At 33.0% G+C, this 24,186-nt stretch overlaps 1 protein-coding gene across 1 annotated transcript; it reads right to left on the minus strand.

The window, feature by feature from the left end:
• Positions 1 to 5,915: 5,915 nt before the first annotated feature.
• LOC120183088 lies at positions 5,916 to 6,677 on the minus strand. The gene is made up of 2 exons (XM_039187867.1): positions 6,610 to 6,677; positions 5,916 to 6,345 (listed from the first exon to the last, which is right to left on the minus strand). Exons 1-2 carry the CDS (start codon positions 6,675 to 6,677, stop codon positions 5,916 to 5,918), a joined length of 498 nt encoding a protein of 165 aa, XP_039043798.1.
• Positions 6,678 to 24,186: the final 17,509 nt, after the last annotated feature.

Consider the following 24,186-nt stretch of genomic DNA (forward strand, 5'->3'; position numbering starts at 1 on the left):
GTGACTAAATTATAAAGTTCACGAAATCGAAAATCTATGAATCCAATTTTACCAAGGTTTATGTTAAGTTTTCCCCTCCGAAATTAACTGTATCTTAATCTCTCCTTTTTCCAAAATTCCATATAGATTCATTTCCCTTAATTCTCTTCTTAATTTTCATTAACCATTCATTCTATCTTTTCACCAAAATTCTATCGTTTCTTTTTTGCCAAAATTCTCTCAAGCTTTCTCTCATGGCTAAAATCTTTCTCATTCCTTTTTATTTCCCTTGCTGATTTCTATTTCTTTTATCTTGAGTCTCACTCCTAAACAAAGTGTTTTTCATCCTCATATTCCCTTGTTTTTCCTTGATCTTCTTGGTGAATGCCATTGATGACCCTCTCTTTTCTTTCATCTCATTTCCAACAAAGTTAATCTTCTTCTCCTTGGTTCTTTTTTGCTTCAGTGATTAGTGATTAAGGTGATTGATTATTTTTAATTGAACAATTGTTTTAAGAGAGGTTTGTGCATTAAAAGTGATTTTCGGTGGTATTATTATATCTATTTTTCTTGAAAGCTTTTCAAGCTTTTCTTGAGGTTAATATGGTGTTTTATAGGTGATTATAATCATATTAAAACAAAATTTTAATTTGATTAGATTTGGATATCGTTTTCTTGGAAACAATCTTAATTTCGTTGTTTTTCGGAAATCTGAGTCACCTTTGGTTGTTACTGCTTTGGATGGTTTAAGTGATGATTAGGAGTTGATTTATATTGTTATTTATTTTCTTTAGGTGAATAAAAGTGGTGTTAATGTTTTAGGAAGCTCTGGTTGCAAGATCGGTAAGGTTCTCGATTGTTTCGGTGATTTTCGTTTTGTTTTGGTAGTATAATTTTCTTCTATGTTTTTGAAGTCTTAATGACTCATTTTATAAGGTCCTTATGGAGTGTTTGATGAAATAAAATTAGTGTACCAATATCCAGTATTGAGTTCGAGAGTGGTTGGTGTCAAATTGTGCGTTTTCTCTATCAAGGTGAGTGGCTTTCGTTCTTTGTGAATGGACATATTCAATGGTAAAGAAAGTGTAGTGTAGAGTGATTCTTTAGCTAAAACTCTGTTATTGATGAATCATTATTAATGCATTTAGTTGATATGAATTATGATGTGAATTGTGAATGATTTATGAGAATTATGATTGTGTTGCAGTGATTCATAGAGACTTCGAAAGTGTATTTGAAAGTGAATATATATATATATATATATAAAAGTGAAAGTAGGAATGGATGAGTTGACCATATCGCTGTCCATAAAAGTTTGGTTGATCATGACAACCAAAATTTATAGTGTTTCAAAATTTGTTTGAAAGTGTACATATGAAAAACTATGCATCATTGACAACCACTCTTGATGAACTTGGATTAATTGACCATTTGTTCTTAATGGGACCTTTGGATATGAAAGACATGCATATGAAAGAGTAATTTAAATATTTTGATCAAGTGTAAATGATATCGGGTTTATACGGGGAAAGTTTAGTGCGTTGAGCTTTTCTCCAAGAATTTCATGGGGTAAGGTTGGTTCGTTGAGCTTGCTCCAAAAGTCATGAGTTTTGGACCTATGTGAGTCTACAAATAAAATAAAATTTGTATGGAGTCAATAGATTCGATGAGTGAGTTGTCTTGAACAAAAGGCCATTGATCTTTAATTGAAATAAAGTGTGCATTGTGTGCGACTTGTCAAAGAGGTAATCGTGGATGTGTGTATGTGTTTGCTGTTGGTCATATGGAAATAAATGGCATGTGTATATTCTGGATTTTTTGTATATTTATGGTGCATGATGGCATGTCATGTTGATATGAATTTTTAGGTAAAAACAAGTGAGGGGTGAATGCATATAAGGCTTTCATTTAGCTTTGATTTGTGTATTACTTAGAATACTAGTTATTTACTGGGCTTTTTAGTTGACACTCACTGTTGAATACTTTTTTTAGAAGAATAGTTTATGTTTCGGAGGGAAGGATTTAGCATTTGGTGTGATCAAGCAAGGCACAATTAAGAAATAAAGTGTATGTGTTGTTTTTCTTAAGATAGAAATGTAGGATCCATTGGGGATAGACATTTGATATACACATGATGTAAAAAGGATCTTTTGTTTTGTGGAACATTGATTTGTGTTGATGATTGTTAAGTGAACTGATTTGTTGAATTGAAGTTGCGATATGCATATTCTTGGTTACTTGAATATATAAATTTCCAAATGACGAAATATGCCTTAAGGAAGTTTTTGGTGTGTTTATACAAGTGACACTAAGTATACTAAACATGTTAGGCCTTTAGAATGCATGAAAGGACCTAAAATGCATAATTGGACTAGGTGACTTGAGTTGAAAGTGAGCTTTTATACAAAGTTAGACTTTTGTTGCTAAATCCTCGTATGATGTTGTGACTTTTGTTATGAAGTATGATATATGTGTATTTTGAGGTGTATGAAGTGGTATGAAAGTGTCCAACCATGTATCTAGTCCCTATGATTGATTAGGGGGAAGTTTGGTATCTCATTTATGTATGTTCTTGAGGATTCTTAACTTTTCTAGAAAAAGGATCGATCCCAAACTTTCTATTTTACAAAGGATTGATCCCTTGTTTGCGTGTTCGATGAAAAATGGTAAAATTACATTCATTAAAGGTTATAAGTATTTTTAGGTCTTAGTTTGACCCTAGGGTGTTTGTATAGGTTCAAAATGATCCTAAAAATGATCTGTTAGTTAATATTAGACATTAACTCGAAATTTGAAGAGACTTGAATTTTCACTCTTAATTATATCTAATTACATAATGGAAGTGTCAATTGCATGTTTGTTGATGGTTTGTAACTTTTAAATTGTTTACGTTTTAGTCCTTAGAATAGTATGATCAATTAGGTCCTTGGTTGATGTCCGATTAATCTGCAAATTTGCATGTCACTAATTAAGGATTAATAATAAGTAATGGTAACCATGATTCGATTATTCACCTTTGATTTATTTGGTTATGTGAAATGATCGTTTTACCACTGTTTAATTAATCACTTGGAACTTGCAACGCTTTCAATGTTTTAATTATGATTGGAACATTATTGTTTGTCAGCTACCACATGTTGTATGCTGTATGTTTTAAATTTTGAATGCTTTTGCATAGTGCACATGATGTAAGATTTTATTTTGTCTAACATGATCAGAACCTAATGTGTGTTTAGGTATCTGAGCTATCTACTAGACCGGGTATGAGGTGTAACAAAACAAGGGAAGATCGAAGGGAGTGAATCCCACAGGAGGTCGGTTATGAAGAAAAAGAAGGGAGAGATTAATAATGTAAGATCATATAATTTAGGAAAGGGTTTCACCGTTTTAACTATAGTTACATCCTCAAAACCCTCAAGGTAAGACTCGAGAGAACCAAGGAAGGAAAGAGAAAGAGAGCAGTTTGACCCCACCCCAATGAACTGCCAATAATTGTTTCAAAAGCTCTATGATACAAATGTGGTATCATCGTACCTCATGGAAGCCATGAAAATGACATACCCTAAATGGTACAATTTGAATACCATGTCGGTGCCTTCAAGTATTCTATCGAAAATTGTCTTGCTTTTAAAAGGATTTTTCAAATATTATGAAACAAAAACTGGATTCATTTCAATAATCCAGAGATGCTCAATATTGCTCAAAACCATTTAACTAATCATGGGGAAGAAGTGGTTAATGCGGTAGCTGAAGAGGGAGTAAAGAAGATCAAGGTTCATTTCTCCGAGGTGATGTCTCCACTCATCTAGGTATGGAAACATATGGTGAAGGCATGATTACTTACTTCATGTCTTGAAGCCAAAGAATGCAAGAATGGGAATTAAGTCACTATCACAATTAGGAAGGGTACAATATCCAAGAGTGTTATGAGTTTAGAGCTTTTGTCCAACAGATTATGTATGAAAAAAGCTAGAATATTATGATAAAGATGAGAAACATTTAGAGACATACATCTATGTGATGAGAGATTCATCTGAAAAGGGTATGGCGTTAATTTTCTTTGATAATCACACCTAAGGCAAAGATGGTGGAGAAGCCACCAAAAAAGTGGTAATCACGACCCTAAGACCTTTCTTATACAAAAACAATAAACAAGTACCTTGGAAGTATGGATGTAAAGTAGAAGCTGAAAAAAAATCAATGAAGTGGGGCATTTTACCATGAACCTGTGAAGGAAAGTGAAGCTGTTGAGTTCCTAAAATTCTTGAAACACAGTGAATAAAGTATTTTACATCAATTAAACAAATTGTCCGCTTGTACCTCAATGTTGGTATTATTCTTGAGCTCAAAATCTCACTAAGAGACACTATTGAAAGTTCTAAACCAGACGTTCGTACAGAAGGACATACAAGTTAACAAGTTAGATAATTTGGTTTGCAATATTCAGGCTAATAACTTTATCTCATTCTCTGATAATGAGATTCCATCCAAAGGTAGAGGGAAGGCCAAGGCTTTACACATCATTACTCATTTCAAGGGGCATGCTTTACCTAGTGTTTTGGTTAACAATAACTTGGCACTCAATGTTATGCCTTTAGTAACTCTCAAAAGGCTTCTTATGGATAACTCGTATGTGAGAGAATGCAAGACTATAATACGAGAATTTGATGGCATAAAAAAGTAGATTGGTAAGATTGAGATACTGTTAACTATCAGGCTCGCCACATATAACGTAGAGTTCATTGTGATGAATACCATGCCTTCATACAATTGCCTTTTCGGAAGGCCTTGGATTCATCAAGCTGAATTTGTACCACCGACACTGTTAGAAGTCATCATCAACGAAACCCTTGTAACAATTTATGCTAAAGAAGATACAGTGGAAATTGTGTCTACTGACACTCCTTATATTGTCGTGGATGAGGAAGATATGGAAAGCTAATTTTGTTGACTAAAATTTTTTAATGTCACCTTTTTGACGAAATAAGGAAAAATTCTTAAACCCTGACTTTCAAAGTGTACTAAGATGGGGATTAAGCTAACTTTAGAAAGAGGTTCCATGATAGGAAGTTGTATTGGTAAGAGCTTGCAGGGAAGAATTGACCTCATTTGCCCCATCACCAAATTGGATCATTTTGGTCAAAGATATCGTTCAGGCCATCATCAAATGAAGGAGATCTAGAGGAGTCAAGAAAATAGAAGGGAAAGATCGACTGGAGAGGAGGTTCAATGGGAGCAGATGTTCTTCCCTCCACTTTATGTTTGGAGGCTATGTACTTGAAGGAAAATCAAAGACATCCACATCGGTTTTAGAGGATTCCATTAAAGACTTAAGTATCAATGCAATAATGGGGGAAGATGCTGGAGAGATAGGTTTGGGATTTGTCCAACGCCACCAGGATTTGTTCTTAAGATGAACGATTTTAATTGGCTAATTTGGGCGGTTAAAATTGGAGAAGATAAAGTGAGGTACAACTCACAGTTACTTTGTACCTTTGAAAAATCACCTTCCAACTGGCCATTGCTGCAACATTCCTAGTAGCATTCTGTATACAAAAGGCCAAGGATTGTTGCATAGTTGAGGTCATGCCTAGAATAGGAGAAAAACAACAATGTTGTAGAAAAATCTTGTACCAATAATAAAAGAAATTAAAATGAAGGGGGTTCTTTTAGTGTGATAGAAGCAATGTGAAGGCTTTTTTGTTGGCAATAATGCTCCAAATGCAGCCCATTAACTTTGAATGTGCTTACATACACCAAGTTCTTTAATAGCACGAATCCATAGGGAAAAATACTTCAAATGGTCTCAACCACCGATATCATAATTTCCCACGAAATAGCTTCAATCGAGAGTTAAATAGCAAGACTTATTGTCCAAAAATGAATTACTGTGGCATGATATGTTTGTCATGCAACTTCTTGCTTACTTTGTAAATTCAATAACTCTCGTAAGCATCATTTCGGAGCTCTTCTAATTCATTAAGATCCAACACCATTTCCCCCTTAGCATCTAGATCAAAATTTAACTTCTTTAATGCACACATAGCTTTATGCTCCCGCTCCACTGTTAAGTGGAAAGCTTTGCCATATACAAGGTGATAGGGAGACATGCCGAGTGGTGTTTTATATGCTGTCCTATAAGCCCACAATGCTTTCTTAAGGTGTTGAGACCAATACTTTCGTGAATGATTAACTACCTTTTTAAGAATTTGCTTGATCTCATGGTTTGATACTTCAGTTTGGCCATTGGTTTGTGCATGATATGTTGTAGCAATCTGATGCTTGACACCATACCGATTCAATGCTGTAGTAACTTGTGTTCCAATGAACTGAGAACCTTCATCACTAATAAAAGCGCGAGTTATTCTAAAATGAGTGAATATGTTTTTGTGGAGGAATCAAAGAGCCGCTTTAGCATTTCTGGCTGGCAATGCTAGATCTTCCACCCATTTTGAGACATAATCAACTGGAACAAGATAATAAAAGTTCCCACATGATGAAGGGTATGGCCCCATGAAATCCAACCCCCAAATATCAAATAGTTCAATCTCTAAAATAGGCTTCATCAACATTTCATTGCATCAAGAAATGTTGCATGTTCGTTAGCAGTGATCATGTTGCTTAACATACTCATTAGCATCCTTGAACAGCGAAGGCCAATAATAACCACATTTCAAGACTTTTTCTACTGTACGCATTCCACCAGAATGACTTCCATAAGGGGCACTGTGGTAGTGATGATGAATGCTTCACAGTTCGCATTCAGGGACACATCTCCTTAGAATTTGATCATTGCAATTCTTGGACAAGTATGGCTCTTCCCAATGATATTGTCTAACATCTCTCATGAATTTTTTTTTCTTCCTTGGTAATTAAGATCACGTGGCAACATACCACTCGCTAAATAGTTGACGAAGTCAACAAGCCACAATATTAACTATAGAGCAATAAAATCCATAAACAAACCATATTATTAAGCCTAAAACAATCATAAAAACCCATAATATTAAAGTGTCAAATCTCAAGACTTAAACGACAATATTAAGTCTAGAACAATATTAAACAACACAAATCAAACATTGTTAAAATCTTCCGAGATTAACTCACTCTGTAAATTAGGCTTATCAAATTAGAGTTCGATAAACTCTAAATATCCAACATCTCCCTATGAATCAAAAACATCTCCACTAACATCTCACATCTTGGGTTACTCATCCACGTATTGAATATAACTCCCTGATTAAAGACGAATATTGTAGTGGATGTAAATTAAATCTTTGGCTTTTAACTTATTCCTCTTAAATGAGTGGATAAAGGAATAAGTACTCCAATTTCTTTTACAACAAGAGGATGAAGTAGGTTCTCCAAGAACTTTGAAATCCAAAGATTGGAGCAATGAAGTTTAAGCATCAAAGTTTTCCCATCAACTTTTCAGATCCGAAGAATACCTATTTGTAAGAGAAATAAATTCTTCAAAAGGCTCACTCTAAAGTGAGAAACAAGCATATTTATCCAATAATTTTTCATAATCATCATCATTTGGAAATAAACTTCGAAAACACTCCATTCTCTTGAGATATTTCACCACCTCAACTCTAATAGGATCCTCGGTTAGCCAACCATCACTATAAAACCTTCAACATGTTAAAAAGAAAATTAAACATATATAAAAAAAATTAGGATTTGAGAATATAAAATTCAAAACTAACAAAGTTATATACCTTGTATTTAGTGAGTTAGCTAGACAATGAAGAGGAGTATAACTTTTTATCAAACAAGCAACAAGAATCTCATAAACAATATGATAAAAAGGATTGAAGTCCGAAAGAGATCGTTTTTCCTTCTTGTAAATTTTACACTTCATTTTCTTCATCATGGAATCTCACAATCTTATATACCAAATGAATACATGACTTATCAGTGTCACATACTCTAAGGATGTCATAGATGAGCTTTGTGAAATCAATGATGTAAGCTACTTTATCCCACCAATCATCACTTACAAGCTTTTCTTCACAAAGTTTTCTTTCCCCGTGCTATCCTCTCTATAAGAATTTCATTCATCACTTATGACCATTGCTTGAAGTCTATGCTTGATGAGCTTAAACATCTTAAGCATCACAATGATAGAAGTAAAATGATTATCGATAACTGAAAGTAACTTAAGAGGACTAAATCTTTGGAAGATTACCAATCTCATGTTTTGGTTCATGATAAAATTCTTGATTTGTACTCCACCCCTATGAATTCCAATAGCACAAGTCATATGTTTTCTCATTTCCCTCGATATTTTTTGTCGAACAAATGTTCTTCAAGATAATATTAAGTGTATGTACAACACACGATGTCCAATAAATATGAGGATACATGCTCTCAATAATCTCTCATGCACCCATGTATTTAGCTACTTTTTAGTAATAATCTGCACCATATTTCGGTGACTCACTTCATCAATCAATTATTTCATCAAAATGATAATGAAAAACTTTTTTTTGACTTCACCAAAGCAATTCACAGCTTTAAGAAACATATGCCCAATTCCAGAAGTAGCCATGAAATTAATGAAAGTCTTTCTTGTTGGATCACTTCAACCATCACACACAATAGTCAAACCTTTTTCTTGCCATGTTGTTTTAATCGGTTGCAAGAGTTTATCAAAGTTATTTTTTTCTTGTTGGAGCAATGTGGTTCACAATTTATTATAACTGGGGGAACATAACCATGTATATTATGAGTTGCAGCAAAAGTGAGAGCCATAAGATAATGAGGTTTTCTAGCAAGATTAAAGGGTAAACCATTGGTGTAGAACATTCTTGCAATTTCGTCATCTAATTGGGTCCTAGCATTCATGTCAAATGATCTAGAAAGAGGTTACAAGCTAGTTTTCTCTTCTTAGAAGAAGAATCAATCTCAACACTAACTTGAGATAAATTTGAAGCAAATGTGCCTTTATCCTAGTATAACTTCCATTTCGAGTTTCACCGCAAATGTTAAATTAGTAATTCCGAGTTTCTCCAATAGTTCTCCATTTTTCTATCTTTGTCACATAATCCCACAATGGAGATAAATTTTCATTTTGGGATGATGAAGTTAACTCACTCCCATTAGCACTTTCAGTCTCACTACCACTTTGAGATGTCATATTTATATTGAATTGATATGTTTACATTAAACAAAAGAAAATCAATTGAGTTAAAAGATCATGCATCAATTTAATGGAATTAAACAATCTACAAACCTTATTAACTCTACTATTGCCTCAATATACTATTTTTTACACACATTTTAAGCTAAAAAAATCAACACACGGAGATTCAAAACAATTAAACCCATAGAACATTTAGAAAATGTAAATTCCAACAGCTTCTTGCTACATTATTGAACCGTATTAGAGCCCTTAACGAAACCAAATAAACTTTAAATCACAGATCCAAAGTAAAAAAAAATAAAAACAATACAACAATTAGCTTGCAATTTTTTTAACACAAACCATGTAATTTTATCCACCCAAGGAACCGCTCCTAGACTACATTGATTGTAATCAACCCAAACCATGTAATTTTATCCACCAATAGTTTAACAATTAGGCTAGCTTGTAATTTTTTTAACACAAGAGACCACCAATCCTAAATGGGAAAGTAGAGGAAAAATCAAAGAGAAATGGATGAAAAAAGTTATATGGAAAAGAAGAAAACATACCTGGAAATAAAGTCTAAAGTTTCGAACGCGCCAGAGTATAATTATCTTGGCGGCGGTGGCCTCTTTTCCTCTCCAATCGGCGATTAAGAAAACAAATGAGATGGTTTTGTTTAACTTCAAGAACATATTCAACACTACATTAGGTTTTTTTATAATATTTTTTTAATTAAAATGTCAAAATTACCCATGGAGACGCATGTAATAGTCACATGTCATCCCTGAAACGTCTTCAAGTTAGCATTGAATGTCCCTGAATTCGTTCAACCGTACCCCATCACCGTGGCATGTCCCCGGTACACATCTTAACTGTACCCGTGCCGGGAACATATCAAGTACTTGAAACGGGGTTCCTTCACCATCCCAGAAACATATCAAATACTTGAAACGGGGTTCCTTCACCGTCCCAGTGCTTCATAACTCTCAATACCAAATCTAAATTTTATCACCCAGTAATATATAAAAAAATAAAACTAAATCAAGAGGGGATCATTAAAATTTTCTTTAACCATATTTTTCAATATTAAACATTAACAAGTTCTTCTAGATTTCAACTGGAATTAAACTTGTGTCACTCTTTAGAGTAAATGCCATAATCGACTTCATAAGTTTCGTCGTAGCTATAAACCATACATCCATCAATAACCTAAAACCAGTCGTTGTCCTATTCCGTTAATAAGTGAAGATATGAGAAACGTTATATCACGAATCCAACCACATGAAATGTTGTGTAGTAGGTAAAATGACTCTTTATCTTTAGATATTGCTTTGATTTTTTTTTCATTTTTTGTTTAATGAACGTGATGAAGTAGGACCACATGAAGTGGATTGACTTGTCCGAAAGGGAAGACCACAAAATCTTATAATTACATTTACTTCTCAAATTGTATAATATTGATTGGCTGTCGATCGTGGTGTGAGTAAATTGACTTCAAATCATTTTGATCTTATTTTAATCGATAATAAAATCACGGGGAAACTCTTTGGTATCATTACTCTTGATTAATTATTTTTATATAAAATTTATATTTATTTTCAAATTGTAAAAATTATCTAGTTATATTTTTTAAAATTAAATATAAGATTTTTCTTTAATAATATAATATGTTTTTTTCAACATACATATTCCTGGTTAGTTCATTATTTTTTTTAAAAGAGGAAATTCATTATATTCCAATATAACAACAAATTTACTGCAATCATGTTCTTCAGAGTAAAAATAATACGAATTGGGTCTCGACATAGCCCATTACACTAGGGATGAGCAACTCGATTCACTTCATAGTTAACGTAAAACACTTTAAGGTCTTAAATTCCTGTTCAGAATAGCATGTGCTTCTTTGGGAAACAATCCAATAGTTGAATCGTCTTCACTTTAATTGGAAAGTCGGTTCACTATGAAAATTGAACCGCCTTCAATAATTATGTCCATCCAACCATTCTAAATTGTGAACTTCCCTTGTCTGAAGGCTAATACTTCCGTTGATTCCGCCGTGAAGGGTGGGTTAATTTGACATCACATGCCCCCAAGTATAATCCCGTTGGGATGTCTAGCTAGCAACGACACCTATTACAGATGTGGCTTTTGTTACGTTAAAAACCCTATCAACATTAATCTTTACAGAATTTGGCTTAGGAAGACTCCAAATGGGCGACTTTATCGAACTTTGATGAGGAGTGTTGAAATTTCTGCATAAATTGGCTTTAACGAATTCTACACATAGCCCCAAGCAGCGATCGCCAATTCCCTATCATCTTGCATCTCTTCGTCATGCAGCCATTTGTTCATTGGGTTCCACATGTTCCATAGAAGCACGAGGAGCTTGAAGAGTCTGTCCAAGTCCATATGAGAAGCTACTCATTCCAGCCAATCCTTACAGGAGTTCTTTTACCAATCAATAATTGAAGATTTAAGCCCTGAGATTTGGAAGACAACACGAGTCTTAGTGTAGTCCTTGGGAGCAGAATAATTTTTTGTAGTTTATTACCACATAAGGGAAATATCCCCTCATACAATCGGGCCTTCTTGATTTTTCTCCTATAGGGATTATCTCATAACACACTCTTCATTTGAAGATTTTTATTTTGGGCAAGGTAGGCAGTTTACTGAGTGATTTCTATATCTTTCCCTGTTCAGTTGGGAATCCTTTCTGAAGAAGAAGCCAGTTGTACCCTGACTTCGCTGACTAGCACCCAGTATTATGATGACTCCGAATCAATCTATATTATTGGGTGGGGGAAAGAGAGATTTTAGGACTCTGTTCGAATCTTCGGGTTGAGCACTTACTAGATCTTTGGTTCGTCCCATTTGGGAGGATTTGAGAGCATAAAGTCAACATATTTAAGAGGAGAATCCTTATTATCCCGATAAGAACATGTCCAATTGATTGGGGATGCATACCCCACTTATCAAGGAATATTCTGGTATCTCCCTTAAAACCAATCCTCTAAAACAAATCATCTTTGAAGGATTCTTTTGCTTTGAATAGATTAGTCAAAGCATAGGATGCCTTATCCCCTAATTTGGCTTCAATAAAGAATGAATTAGGGAAATACTTTGCTTTGAAATTCCTATCTTCTATAAATAGGTTAGTTAAGGCTCAATCTTAGACAATTCCCAAAAACATTGGTTCTTTCCATATTCGTTCTTTCCGGTGATAGAGAAAGGCAAGATTGTGTTCGACTGATCACTACGGTTGTGCTTACTGTTGTGATCGTTTGTTGTTGTATCCTGGGAGACCGACGTCCAACGTTACTCAAAGCACCGAGGAGAGGACGAATCTGTCTTAAGGAAACTGTTCATACATGCCTCAACAAAAATCTTTCTTCGGTTTATCATACTCTACTCATCTGATTCCGTGTCTACACACTAGTAAACAAATCACGTTCCTCTATTTTAATTCTTTATTTATTTTGCTTTGTTCAATCATAAATAATATTTATTTATTATTATTATTTTATCTCGAATTAACTATTTATTCTAACAATTTTAAGACAAATTATTTCTTATTTTAATTCGAGATGTACTAATGAATTATTTAATTTGAGTTTAAGCCTAGCAGATTGTCATTATGAATGGATTTTGTTTAAAATCCAAGACGAAACAAATGAAGGGTTGCATGTTCCATTAACACAATTCGACCCTATTGACCGTTGTGGTTGGGATATGGTGATGGCTCTGCGTTTGGACAAAGTTTCTCTAGTTTTCACGTGTCCATCAAGGATGCAATTGGTGTCCATCCAAAGAATGGTACAAATAGTGGGAATAAGTTGTATTGTATCCAATAAACACAACTAACAAATATATGAAGCAAGAGGCATGACCCAACCGGTATCATCAAGACATGATTTCGATCAAAATTAATGAGTTGCAATGTTTGGGTGGCGTTTAAATGGGTACGCATGTACTGCTTTTTCTTTATTGATTAATATTTACCATTACTGCCTTGAAACTTTGAACACGATAAACTAAGATTGAGACTTCTTGGAGATACATTCCCACTGACTTATGTGCAGTGAAGTACTTTTATTTTGATTTGCTTATAAACCATGCACTACACTCTTATTTTTGATTTGTCTACAAGTCAAACAGATTATAAACGACACGAAAATGTACGAGCGGAAAAATTATGTTTGTTGATGCTAAGGATTTGTTTAGTGAGAAAATGAACAGTAATCATAATTTCTTGGATGAAAATTCAAAGTCGATCTTCGACGAGAATGAGAGAAAATGGACAAGTTTTCACCTAGAATTCCTCGTGGTTCAAAGTTTCAAAACCACGGACAAGCCTTGGTGATTCAGTTAGCGCACGAGGCTTTTATTTTAATCAAGGATTATTCGGTGAAATGCGATCAAGAATTCAAGGAGTAAGAAATTTTCAGTATTTCCTTTTAATAATATTTTATTAAAAGATTGTACTTATGTTTGGGTTTTTAGTTATACTCAATCTTAATGTTTAATATATTCAACAAAACAATGTTGATAATGAATTTCTGTTTCGGGATATTAATTTTACTAAATTCCCGCCGTTTAACAGAAATTACTTAATTGTTGGATTTTAGTTTTAAATCCTGATATTTAACGAATTCAACAAAATAGTGTTGATTGTGAATTTCTGTTTCGGGTTTAGTTTTACTAAATTCCCGCCATTTAACAGAAATTATTCAATTGTTGGATTTTAGTTTTGACTAAAATTCGTTATGATAATTAAGGTACCGAACGAAATTATGACATGTCTGTGATCAGACCTATAATTCTGTTTCAGGATTTTAATCCTGTTGTTCAACAAAATTTATTTGATTTACTGTTGATAACAGAAATCGTTTGGAGGTAACAACATTGTTACAAATTTTGTTTTAGAAATTTAATTTCTAATTAAATTTTGTTGTTTAACAGAAACAAATGGTAAAATAAATTGAATTAACTTTCAATTTATTGTTGAAATATTTACAAATTATGGTTATGTGTTTTAAACAAAATAATGGTAACCCCATTGAATCACCTAACTCGTGATTTGAAATGTTGATTCCTATTCAGACTTTGAATAAAATTCAACGATGTCAGCGGTTGTGAGCCACAACGAGAAGCATGTGAAATTCATGGATATAATTTTAAGACATAGCGACATAAGATGTTATATTTAATCATGTTGAATATGATCAAATATAAGATGATCCTCTTATTCATAGAGAGGATAAGATAGACATTGTTGTCATTAAAGCTTGAAAGCATTCTAAGTTTCTATGTCATAATTACATCTTAATTGAATGGATTGTCATATACACCATATGAAGTGTATAGTATCCATAAGATTGCTAAAGAATTATGAATGACATTTGGCCATGTTCTGAGTTGTCCCAAAACAAGTGGAGGAAGCTATTTTATTAACAAAGTTCCTATAATTAAGGTAACTTACAAGAAAATAGGTAAGACACCATATGAATTATGGAAATGTAGAAAAAATTCCTACAGCTACATCAAAGTGTGGGGGTGCCTTGTATAAGTATAATGGTAAGTCGAGACACATATGTCATCGACATAATATTATTAAGCAATTGATCTCAACTAGAGTTATCTATATTGATTTTGTAAGATCAAAAGATAACATTTTGGATCCACTAAACAATGAGTTGAATAGAGATCAATTTGATAAACATAGAAAGGAATGTGACTAAAGCACATTAATATTTAAGGCACTATGTGAAGAAAAACCCAACTTAGTTGACTGGAGATCCCAATATCTAAGTTCAATGGAACAACCTACTTTCATAGACCTTGTGAGGTCACTGTGGGGGTTCTTATCCCCAAGTCCATTCCTATGATGAAAACAGTGACTAAAATGTGGAAAAGGTTAATCAATGCTTTTAATGACCACTATGTGTTTCGGTGAGCCGAACAACATAAGTCACCTGTGTGAGAGTGAAGTAGAGCCGCTTCAAAAAGACTATTGGGGCATAGTTCTCTAAACTCTTGCAGAACCAGGAGATGTCAACGGCTATATGGCAATAACCATGAGAACCAAATTCTTGTCAGTGAGATATTTGTGTGAGATATGCCATCGTTTACACCAACGGCAGGACAGTTCAAGGACATCATGTCTACTGGACAACCAGTAATGTAAACATATTTTCACAAGGGAAGGTTCAAAGGGGGACGTCTACCTATCCTATGCAATTATCGAACGTAGAATCTATCACCATATCGAGTCAGTGTTTGAAATCATCAATTTCATTCATGTGGGGGATTATTGGAAAAAGTAATAAATAATTGAAAAAAATTGATGTCATTTAATAATAAGTTATGTCACTTGGTGAACAGACTTATTATTTGGTATAAAATTGTATCAATTCAATTATATCTATTAGCTTTTCAACAAATCTCTTCATCAAAAGGTCATAACCTTTTGATTAATTTCATATCTTCTATAAATAGGTTAGTTAAGACTCAATCTTAGACAATTCCCAAAAACATTGGAATAGGAAAACTCTTAGAAATTCCTTCCATATTCGTTCTTTCCGGTGATAGAGAAAGGCAAGATTCTGTTCGACTGATCACTACGGTTGTGCTTACTGTTGTGATCGTTTGTTGTTGTATCCTGGGAGACCGACGTCCAACGTTACTCAAAGCACCGAGGAGAGGACGAATCTGTCTTAAGGAAACTGTTCATACATGCCTCAACAAAAATCCTTCTTCAGTTTATCGTACTCTACTCATTTGATTCCGTGTCTACATACTAGTAAACAAATCACGTTCCTCTATTTGAATTCTTTATTTATTTTGCTTTGTTCAATCATAAATAATATTTATTTATCATTATTATTTTATCTCGAATTAACCATTTATTCTAACAATCAATCCTACAATCCAATTCTTTTTCTTTCGCCAATTAGCTATGGTATGAAAGAAAGATATATTCATGTCTACCTTCTTGAGCCAATCCACTCTAGATCTCTCTCCAATAAGCCCGTTTTTGTCAATAAGCTCTTTGAGTTCCCCTTTGATGAATGATTTATTTTTCCATAATTTTGTTGATAGTTACTCTTTGTTGTTTCATTGATATTGCTTATTTGGGTTGTTTCTACTCAATTTTATACATGACTTCAATTTCTAGGAAATAGCATCAAAAGAGAAAGTTTTGCAATTTATTTTTTGTTTTCTGGAATTAAGGCTAGACTCATGGGTTCGACGTGGAAAATTCTAGCGATCCACTCAACTGTAGCTTTCATAAGGTGATCTAGTGACTAGTCAGTATTCTCTATAAGGATGGACGTGCGAAAATAACTTAGGATTTAAGTTTGCATTTGAATTCAAAATATTTGGGGCACTTTATTATTTAGGATTTTATTATTTGAATGTTTTTAGATTTCATCCTTAGTCATTTCATTTTATTTTTTTATTATTTTAAAAAAACTATAAATACCCCTTAGGGTAAAGCTTGAGATATATTTAAATTCAGTTTGTTTTAGGGTTTTTATTTTTATAAAAGTTTTTCTTTATATTTTCATTCTCACTTTACGTTTTTACTTTGTTTTCTTTAAAACATATTAAGTATGATTTCTGACATGCTTAGCTAATTTTCTCATTTAGCCGATGGCTTAGCGATGACTCAATTAGTTTCGTGAGAATTAAAAAGCATTTAATACCTTCAGATATCATTCTCAATTTTCTATAAACTTGGATTGAAAATCGACATTTCCTTTAAAAACCTTAACGCTTTCTTTTCAGAAAGAGCTCGTTCATCTGGATATTGTTTTGATTTAAAGTTGGGATTAAAGACCAACTTGTAGCGAATTTGACTTCATATGAACATTCTTAGCAGCAGTCTGCTAAGGGAAATTGTGATTGCAATCAATTATCATTGAGACAATGTAATCCGAATCAGACTTTTCTAGTGCTTTAAACTGATTTCGTGCTAACAATGATTGTTGTAGTTAGTCCAAACAAGGACTAAATGTTAAAGATTGACTTAGGAATATCAGTTTACCAAAGAGAAAATATGTTATAAGGGTTGGGCCTTGTAGACTATAACCAACATATGAATTTCGAAGTAAAATCTCTTTCAATGATCGAAATGAATTGAGGCAAAGTGAAGCTTGAGGTTATTTTATTCAATTGATTTTATTTTCTAAATTTTACTTTTTTGTTTTTCTAGATTTAATTTTTCACAATTTCTTTTATTTTTACATTTATTTTACTTTAATCTTTCAATTTAAATTCCCCCAATTTTCTTTACTTTTTCGCCTAAACTAGAATCAAAACCTCTCAACATCAGAAGCTCCTTAGTCCCAATGGATCGACCTTTCTTTTCTTTACTACACTCATTTATTTATTTATTTTGAGATTAAGGATTATTTATTTGAAAATATACGTTGCTTGGAAAAATAGCATTGCTACTAGGTACTTCGGCAAAGTTACTGATTAAGATTTGTTTTCATTTATGACCATGAAAAATCTTGGAGAACAAGTATATTGTGAACCAAATATCAAAGCACTAGCTCGTAGAATACATGGAAAAACACTTCAAAAAAAGAGACAATGGCGATAACAATAAGAACAACGCCCAGATCCAGTACTTAACACCACCTCCGACACTAATACATATGTTATGCTAGAAGAAACAATTCTAATGGCTGATCTAATAATCTGAGAATTATTTGTGAATACTGTAGTACAAATACCATTATGTATCACCTTCCTCATGGGGAAACTCCATTCCATCTTAAAACGGGTTTAATTCACCTTTTTCGGACCTTTCATGATTTGCCAAGTGAGAATCCAAGCAAGTATCTCACTGAATTCCACATTGTCTCTTCAAGCATGAAACCCAGAGAGTATTTGAGGATCAGATTAAACTTCGCATTTACCCTTTTTCCTTAGCTGATTTGGCTATGGAATGATTATTTTACTTACCTCCCAATTTTGTTACAACATGGCTTGACATGACTCATCTTTTTCTTGACATGTTTTTTCTTGTGGTAAAGGCGAGTGAATTAAGAAGAAGCATCCAAGGAATCCCAAAAAAAGACAGAGAGTCACTTATGACTATTGGAAATGATTCAAGAAGCTCTACGCTAGTTGTCCATAACATGAATTAACTGAGCCGACTCTTCTCTAGTACTTCTACGAAGGCTTGCTTCCTTTGGAGATGAAGATGGTCAATACTACTAGTGGATGAGCTCTAATGAACATGACTCTGAATGTAGTTAGAGATTTTATTTCTACAATGGCTGCCAACTCTCAACGGTATTGCCCTCCTAATGAACTCACTCTACAGGTTCACAAGATAAGTACATTTACTTTGGAAAATAAGATCGATAAATTGACTGATGTGGTTAATTCTCTTGTTTCATGTAAAATTAGAACAATCAGACTATGCGAAATATACATAATGTTAGACCATCAAATAGACTACTACTTAATGTTACAAGAAGATGTTGGCGCAAAAGTAAATGTAGTGGGTAATTTTTTGGGACCTCCCTAGAGGCCTTATAACCCTTACGTTAATACCTATAATCCATGATGCAAGAATAATCCAAACTTTAGCTATGAACAAAACCCGATACCAAACCAAGCATATCAACCAAGGCCACCTCCACCTCATCTGTATAAATCATCGAAATCATTATTGAAGTCCATCATCAAATTTTTGGCTTATCCCATGAGAAATTTTAGATCAAGATCGAAGTTCACTTTCAATAGCTTGAAAAATAAATGAGTTAAGTAGCATAAGCTGTGAGTCGATTGGATTCGGAGGGGAAGTTACCATCTCAAACCAAGCCGAACCCAGAGAAACCGTTAGTGCCATTACCCTTCATAGTGGTACTGTTGTCGCACCAGAAGTCCAAGAGAAAGATGCTGCAAGATCCCAGAAGAAGAAATAAGATAAATTACAAGCACCTCCTACACCATCCCCCTATGTCGTTTCACCTCCCTTCTCATTGAGGTTGGTAAAACGTGATAAGAAAGCAAAGGAGAAAAAATTCTAGATGTTTTCTAGAAAGTAGAGAAAAATATACTGCTCCTTGAGGTGATCCGAAAGGTGTCGAGGTATGCTAGATTCTTAAAGATCTCTGCATAACCAAAAGAAGGATTACTGACAATAAGAAGGTAAACTTAGACAAAGACATCTCAACCATTTTTCAACGTAAGTTTTCACCATAGTACAAGGACCAAGGTATGTTTGTGATACCTTGTAAAATCAATAAGGTAGGAAATAAGCATGCTATGTGTGATATTGGTGCTTCTATAAATGTTATGTCGCTTTTTGTCTACAACTTACTTAGGTCAATCCTTTGAAGAAAACAAGAGTGACAATCCAGCTCACCGACATATCCTTCATTTATCCCAAAGGACTCCTGAAGAATATAATGGTTAAGGTAAATGATTTAATCATTTATACCTTTCTAAGCATGACGCATATCAAAATTGGTGTGAGGAGTAGAATTTTTACTATGGAATTCAATGTTGAGGTTGTTAAATTTTGACGTATACAATGCGATGAAGTACCCAGACAATGTTGTGAACATTAGTTTCATTGATATTTTTTATCCTTTAGTAAATGAGTTTGTGGAAACTAATTTATTTGATGATTTGTGCAGGAAATTGGAGGATAAAGACAACGAATCCAGACAGTACAAAAATATTTCGTTTGTTGATTCAGATTTGTGCTTAACTCCTTCAAAAACTAAATTGTTACATTCCATTTTGCAGGCTCCAAAAATAGAGTTGTTTCTAAAACATTTTAAGAACTCATATTTTTGGCAAAGGCGATGTACTGTTGGGCATTATTTTGGACAATGTTTTAAAACTAGGAAATATCCGAATAAATGCTTGTTAGAAAGTTCGAATCTACAAGGATAAAATGAAAGAACATTATGATAGTATAATTTCTCATAAGAAATTTCTTGAAAAAACGTATGAAGTGGAAGAAATATCTCTCTCAATACTTGTAGTCTTATTTAGGTCGTCGAGTTTAACGACGTTAAACAAAGAGCTCTAATGGGAGACAACCCATGAACTTCATTTTTTTTATATTTATTTTCATTTTTTTAGGTAATTTGGTATTTATCTGATCGAACAATTTCGGCTGTTACGGTGGTTCGATTAAAGTTGAGCTTTCGATGGCTAGTAGAGAGGGCATTTGCCGTACAGAAAACAATCCTATGAACTTGTTTTCCCTTTAATTAGAATTGTGTTTTAATTCCAACACCCAACTTGGTGTTTGATAACAGAACCCATAAATCCAAACCTTCTCTCATGTGCACGTTAGTCTACCCCAAATTTCACCATTCCATCTAACCCCACGTGAATTAAAAACCCCTGGGCCCCACTCGTTATTTTTATTTTTCATCTAAAACCTATCTATCTTATTATACTTTAAACCAATTCTTTTCCCTCACTTTTTTTTATCTCAAACACAACTTCCACTCCAATTTAAATTCTAACTCTTTTTTTTTCCTTTAATAGCCCCTCCCTACGAGACTTTCCAGATTAAAACTCAAAAACTTTTTTTTTATTTACCCCATCCGCTCCATAATCCCTTCCTCTTTCAAGTTCTAATTACCCAGGTGCACTGCCTCTCGCTGGTCTTCTCATCGCTATCGCCTTCGCCGACCTTTTTCACACCGTCTTTATGTCAAACTACTCTTATTTTTGCACAATGGTTCATAAAAGAAATCAAGGAGACGATGTCTACCTTTCGTTGATTAACTGTAGACACCATCGTCCACTGCCGAATCAAAAATTTGAAATAAATAAAGAAGCTTACTTTTGTTACCTTTTGTTACCCATTACTAATGGTACTTCCCTTTGGCTCCGCAGGAAACTTCGACATCGATTCGTACTTTATCGGCTTCTTTTCTAAACTGCCCTCATCACTATCATTTAATTTTTTGTTTCGGTCGCGGTTGTCATTACACATATGGAGTATCTATATTCTTTCTCTTGCACTTTAATTTTCGTATTGAGACAATACACTTTAAGTGAGGGTAGATAATAATTGTATTTTTTTTCTCTGGCTTGTTTATATGTTTGGGTTTTAGTTGTTTTGGTTGATATGCTGAGATTTTCTATTTTCGATTATGTTTCTTGCTTTGTTTCTTTAAACATATGCGTTCTTGATCACACTTTTATTTGAATCATGATACAATAGTGAAAATGACATGATTAGTGTTTTTTTGAAATTTTCGATTGATATCCCATGAAATATTTGGTTGAAATGTACTTGACTCGACTCAGTGAATATTACACTTCTTGTGAGATTTTTACTTAAACGAGCAATCTTTTCATTTCTGTTCATTTTTTTGATTGAGTTTTTAGAACTTAATATTGATATTCTAGAACCTGTAATTAAATGCATGTTGAGACTACATGCTAACTTGATATTTTAATAGGATAAGGGTACTTAGGATTTACCCACTTCTCTACCCAAATGCCTACCCATTTATAACCAGTTAACCATTTTTGTGCTTTTACCCTTTCTTTGCTTTTACCACATTATTCCACGAACACAAAAAATCTAAAAAAAAAAAAGAAAAAATGGTTCAAACATAAGTAAAAATTAAAAAGAAATACGAAATAGAAAAAAAGGAATGATTTTTAAAAAAAGGGAATCGGTTTTTTGATGTTGATTTTTGTTACACTTTGCATTTACTTTGCTTCTTACGTTTCCCTTATCTTATTTTGTGGCTTGAGCTTATATGTTTTGTATCTCTTGTCTTGATATTTTACCATATTTTGGCCTTTTTCCTACCTTGATCTAAGCTATGTTACAATCTTTTTAAAGACCATTTGAATAACGCATCTTGTTCATTTAGTGGTAGAGACTTAATTTATTCACATGCTTATGATAATGTCATGTTTAGTTTTGGCTTGAGTATTTTCTTTTACCTGAAACACTTTGAGCGAAAATGAGTGAAACCTTATGATGTATTGAGTCTTGCTAAATTGAAATTGATGGATTATTGGTTTGTTATGGTTTTGCTTAACTTGTTCCTAGTTATGCCTTTTTACTTGATTGTTAGTTGATTTTGATAATTTTTGTGATCTTGATTCGTTTGGTTGTCTTAGATATATTGTGAGATAAAGGATCGTAAATTGAGATTTTGATATATTTGATTAAGGAATGCTTGAGGACAAGCATTGAATAAGTGAGGAGGAATTTGATGAGTGGTTTATTTTGTCATTATTTTATTGATAATTACTCGTTGTTTTATTGATATTGTTGATTTGGTTGTTTCTATTTGATTTTATACATGACTTTAATTTCCATGAAACAATGTCAAAAGAGGAAGTTTTGTAGTTTGTTTTTTATTTTCTAGAATTAATGATGGACTCATGGGCATAACTTGGGGCATAACGACATCTGACATAGCAGGGTCCAGTCAGCAGCAGCTTCCAGAAGGCGATCCAATCAACATTTTTCTAGAATGATGGCCGTGTGGAAATTACTTAGGATTTAAGTTTGCATTTGAATTTGAAATGAATATTTGGGAATCATCACTTTATTATTTAGGATTTTATTATTTGAATGTTTTTATATTTTATTTTAAGTTATTTCATTTTATTTTTTAGGGTTTTAGAACGCTATAAATACCACTTAGGGTAAAGCTTGAGATGGCCTTTAATTCAATTTGTTTAGGGTTTTTATTTTTATAAAAGTGTTTCTTTTCATTTTCATTCTTACTTTATGTTTTTACTTTGTTTTCTTTAAAACATCCTAACTATGATTTTTGTCATGCTTAGCTAATTTTATCATTTAGTCGTTGGCTTAGCGATGACTTAATTTGTTTTGTGAGAATTGAAAAGCAATTAATACCTTTGGATATCATTCTCAATTTTCTGCAAACTTGGATTGGCAATTTGTCTTTTCTTTAAAAGTCTTAACGCTTTCATTTCAAAAAGAGCTCGTTGGTCTAGATGTTGTTCTGACTTAAAGTTTGGAGGAAGGATTGGCTTGTAGAAAATTCAACTTCCTATTAACACACTTAGCGACGGTCCGCTAAGGAAAATTGAGATCGGATTCGATTCTCATTGAGACAACATAATCGGAGTTAGTCTTTTCCAACGCTTTAAACTAATTTGGTTAACGATGATTGTCGTAGTTAGTCCAAACAAGGACTGAATTTCAAAGATTGACTTGGGAATATTAGTTTACGAGAGAGAAAAGTAAGTTACAATGGTTGGGCCTTATAGACTGTAACCAACATGAATCTTGAAGTAAAATCTTTTTCAATGATCAAAATTAACTGAGGCAAAGTGAAGCTTGAGGCCATTTTATTCAATTGATTTATCTTGTTTAAATTTTATTTTCGTTATTTTTCTAGATTTAATTTTTCACAATAACATTTATTTTTTACTTCAATATTTTAATTGAAAATTCCCCTATTTTCTATATTTTTTTGCCTAAACCAGAATCAAAATCTCTCAACACCAGAAGCTCTATAGTCCCAATAGATCGAACCTTGTTCTCTTTAATACTCTCATTTATTGATTTATTTTGAGATTAATGATTATTTATTTGACACTATACGACACTTTTCACCCTAAACCCTAAACTCAAAAACTACCAAAAGACAGAGATAAACATGTCATAAAGACAAATATTCATAATAAAACTAAAAAAGAGAGAAGACCACCGATGGTCAACAACTAATATCAAAATTGATGTCGTCGTCGGCTAAACAAAACAAAGAAGAAAAAAGAGAATTGATCTATAGAAAATAGCACAAATTTCAAAGAAAAACAAGAAGAGAGGGGAAGGAGAAAGAGCGACTAGTTTTTTTTTTATTTTATAAAAGTGATTTAAAGGTAGAGTACACACCTATTAATATTATGATATTTAAAATATATCAACTTAAGTTATAATAAAAATATAAAAATATTTTATTTTAATTCATTAATACTATGAAATATAAAAATGCATTATTTTTTATAATCAATTAAAATATTTAAAGTTAAATAATTTAAACAGTAATAAAAAATTATAAATAATATACATCTATGTGTATTAA

This window comes from Hibiscus syriacus, unplaced genomic scaffold, assembly GCF_006381635.1.
Source record: "Hibiscus syriacus cultivar Baekdansim isolate YM2019G1 unplaced genomic scaffold, ASM638163v2 tig00112738_pilon, whole genome shotgun sequence".
NCBI lineage: Eukaryota > Viridiplantae > Streptophyta > Magnoliopsida > Malvales > Malvaceae > Hibiscus > Hibiscus syriacus.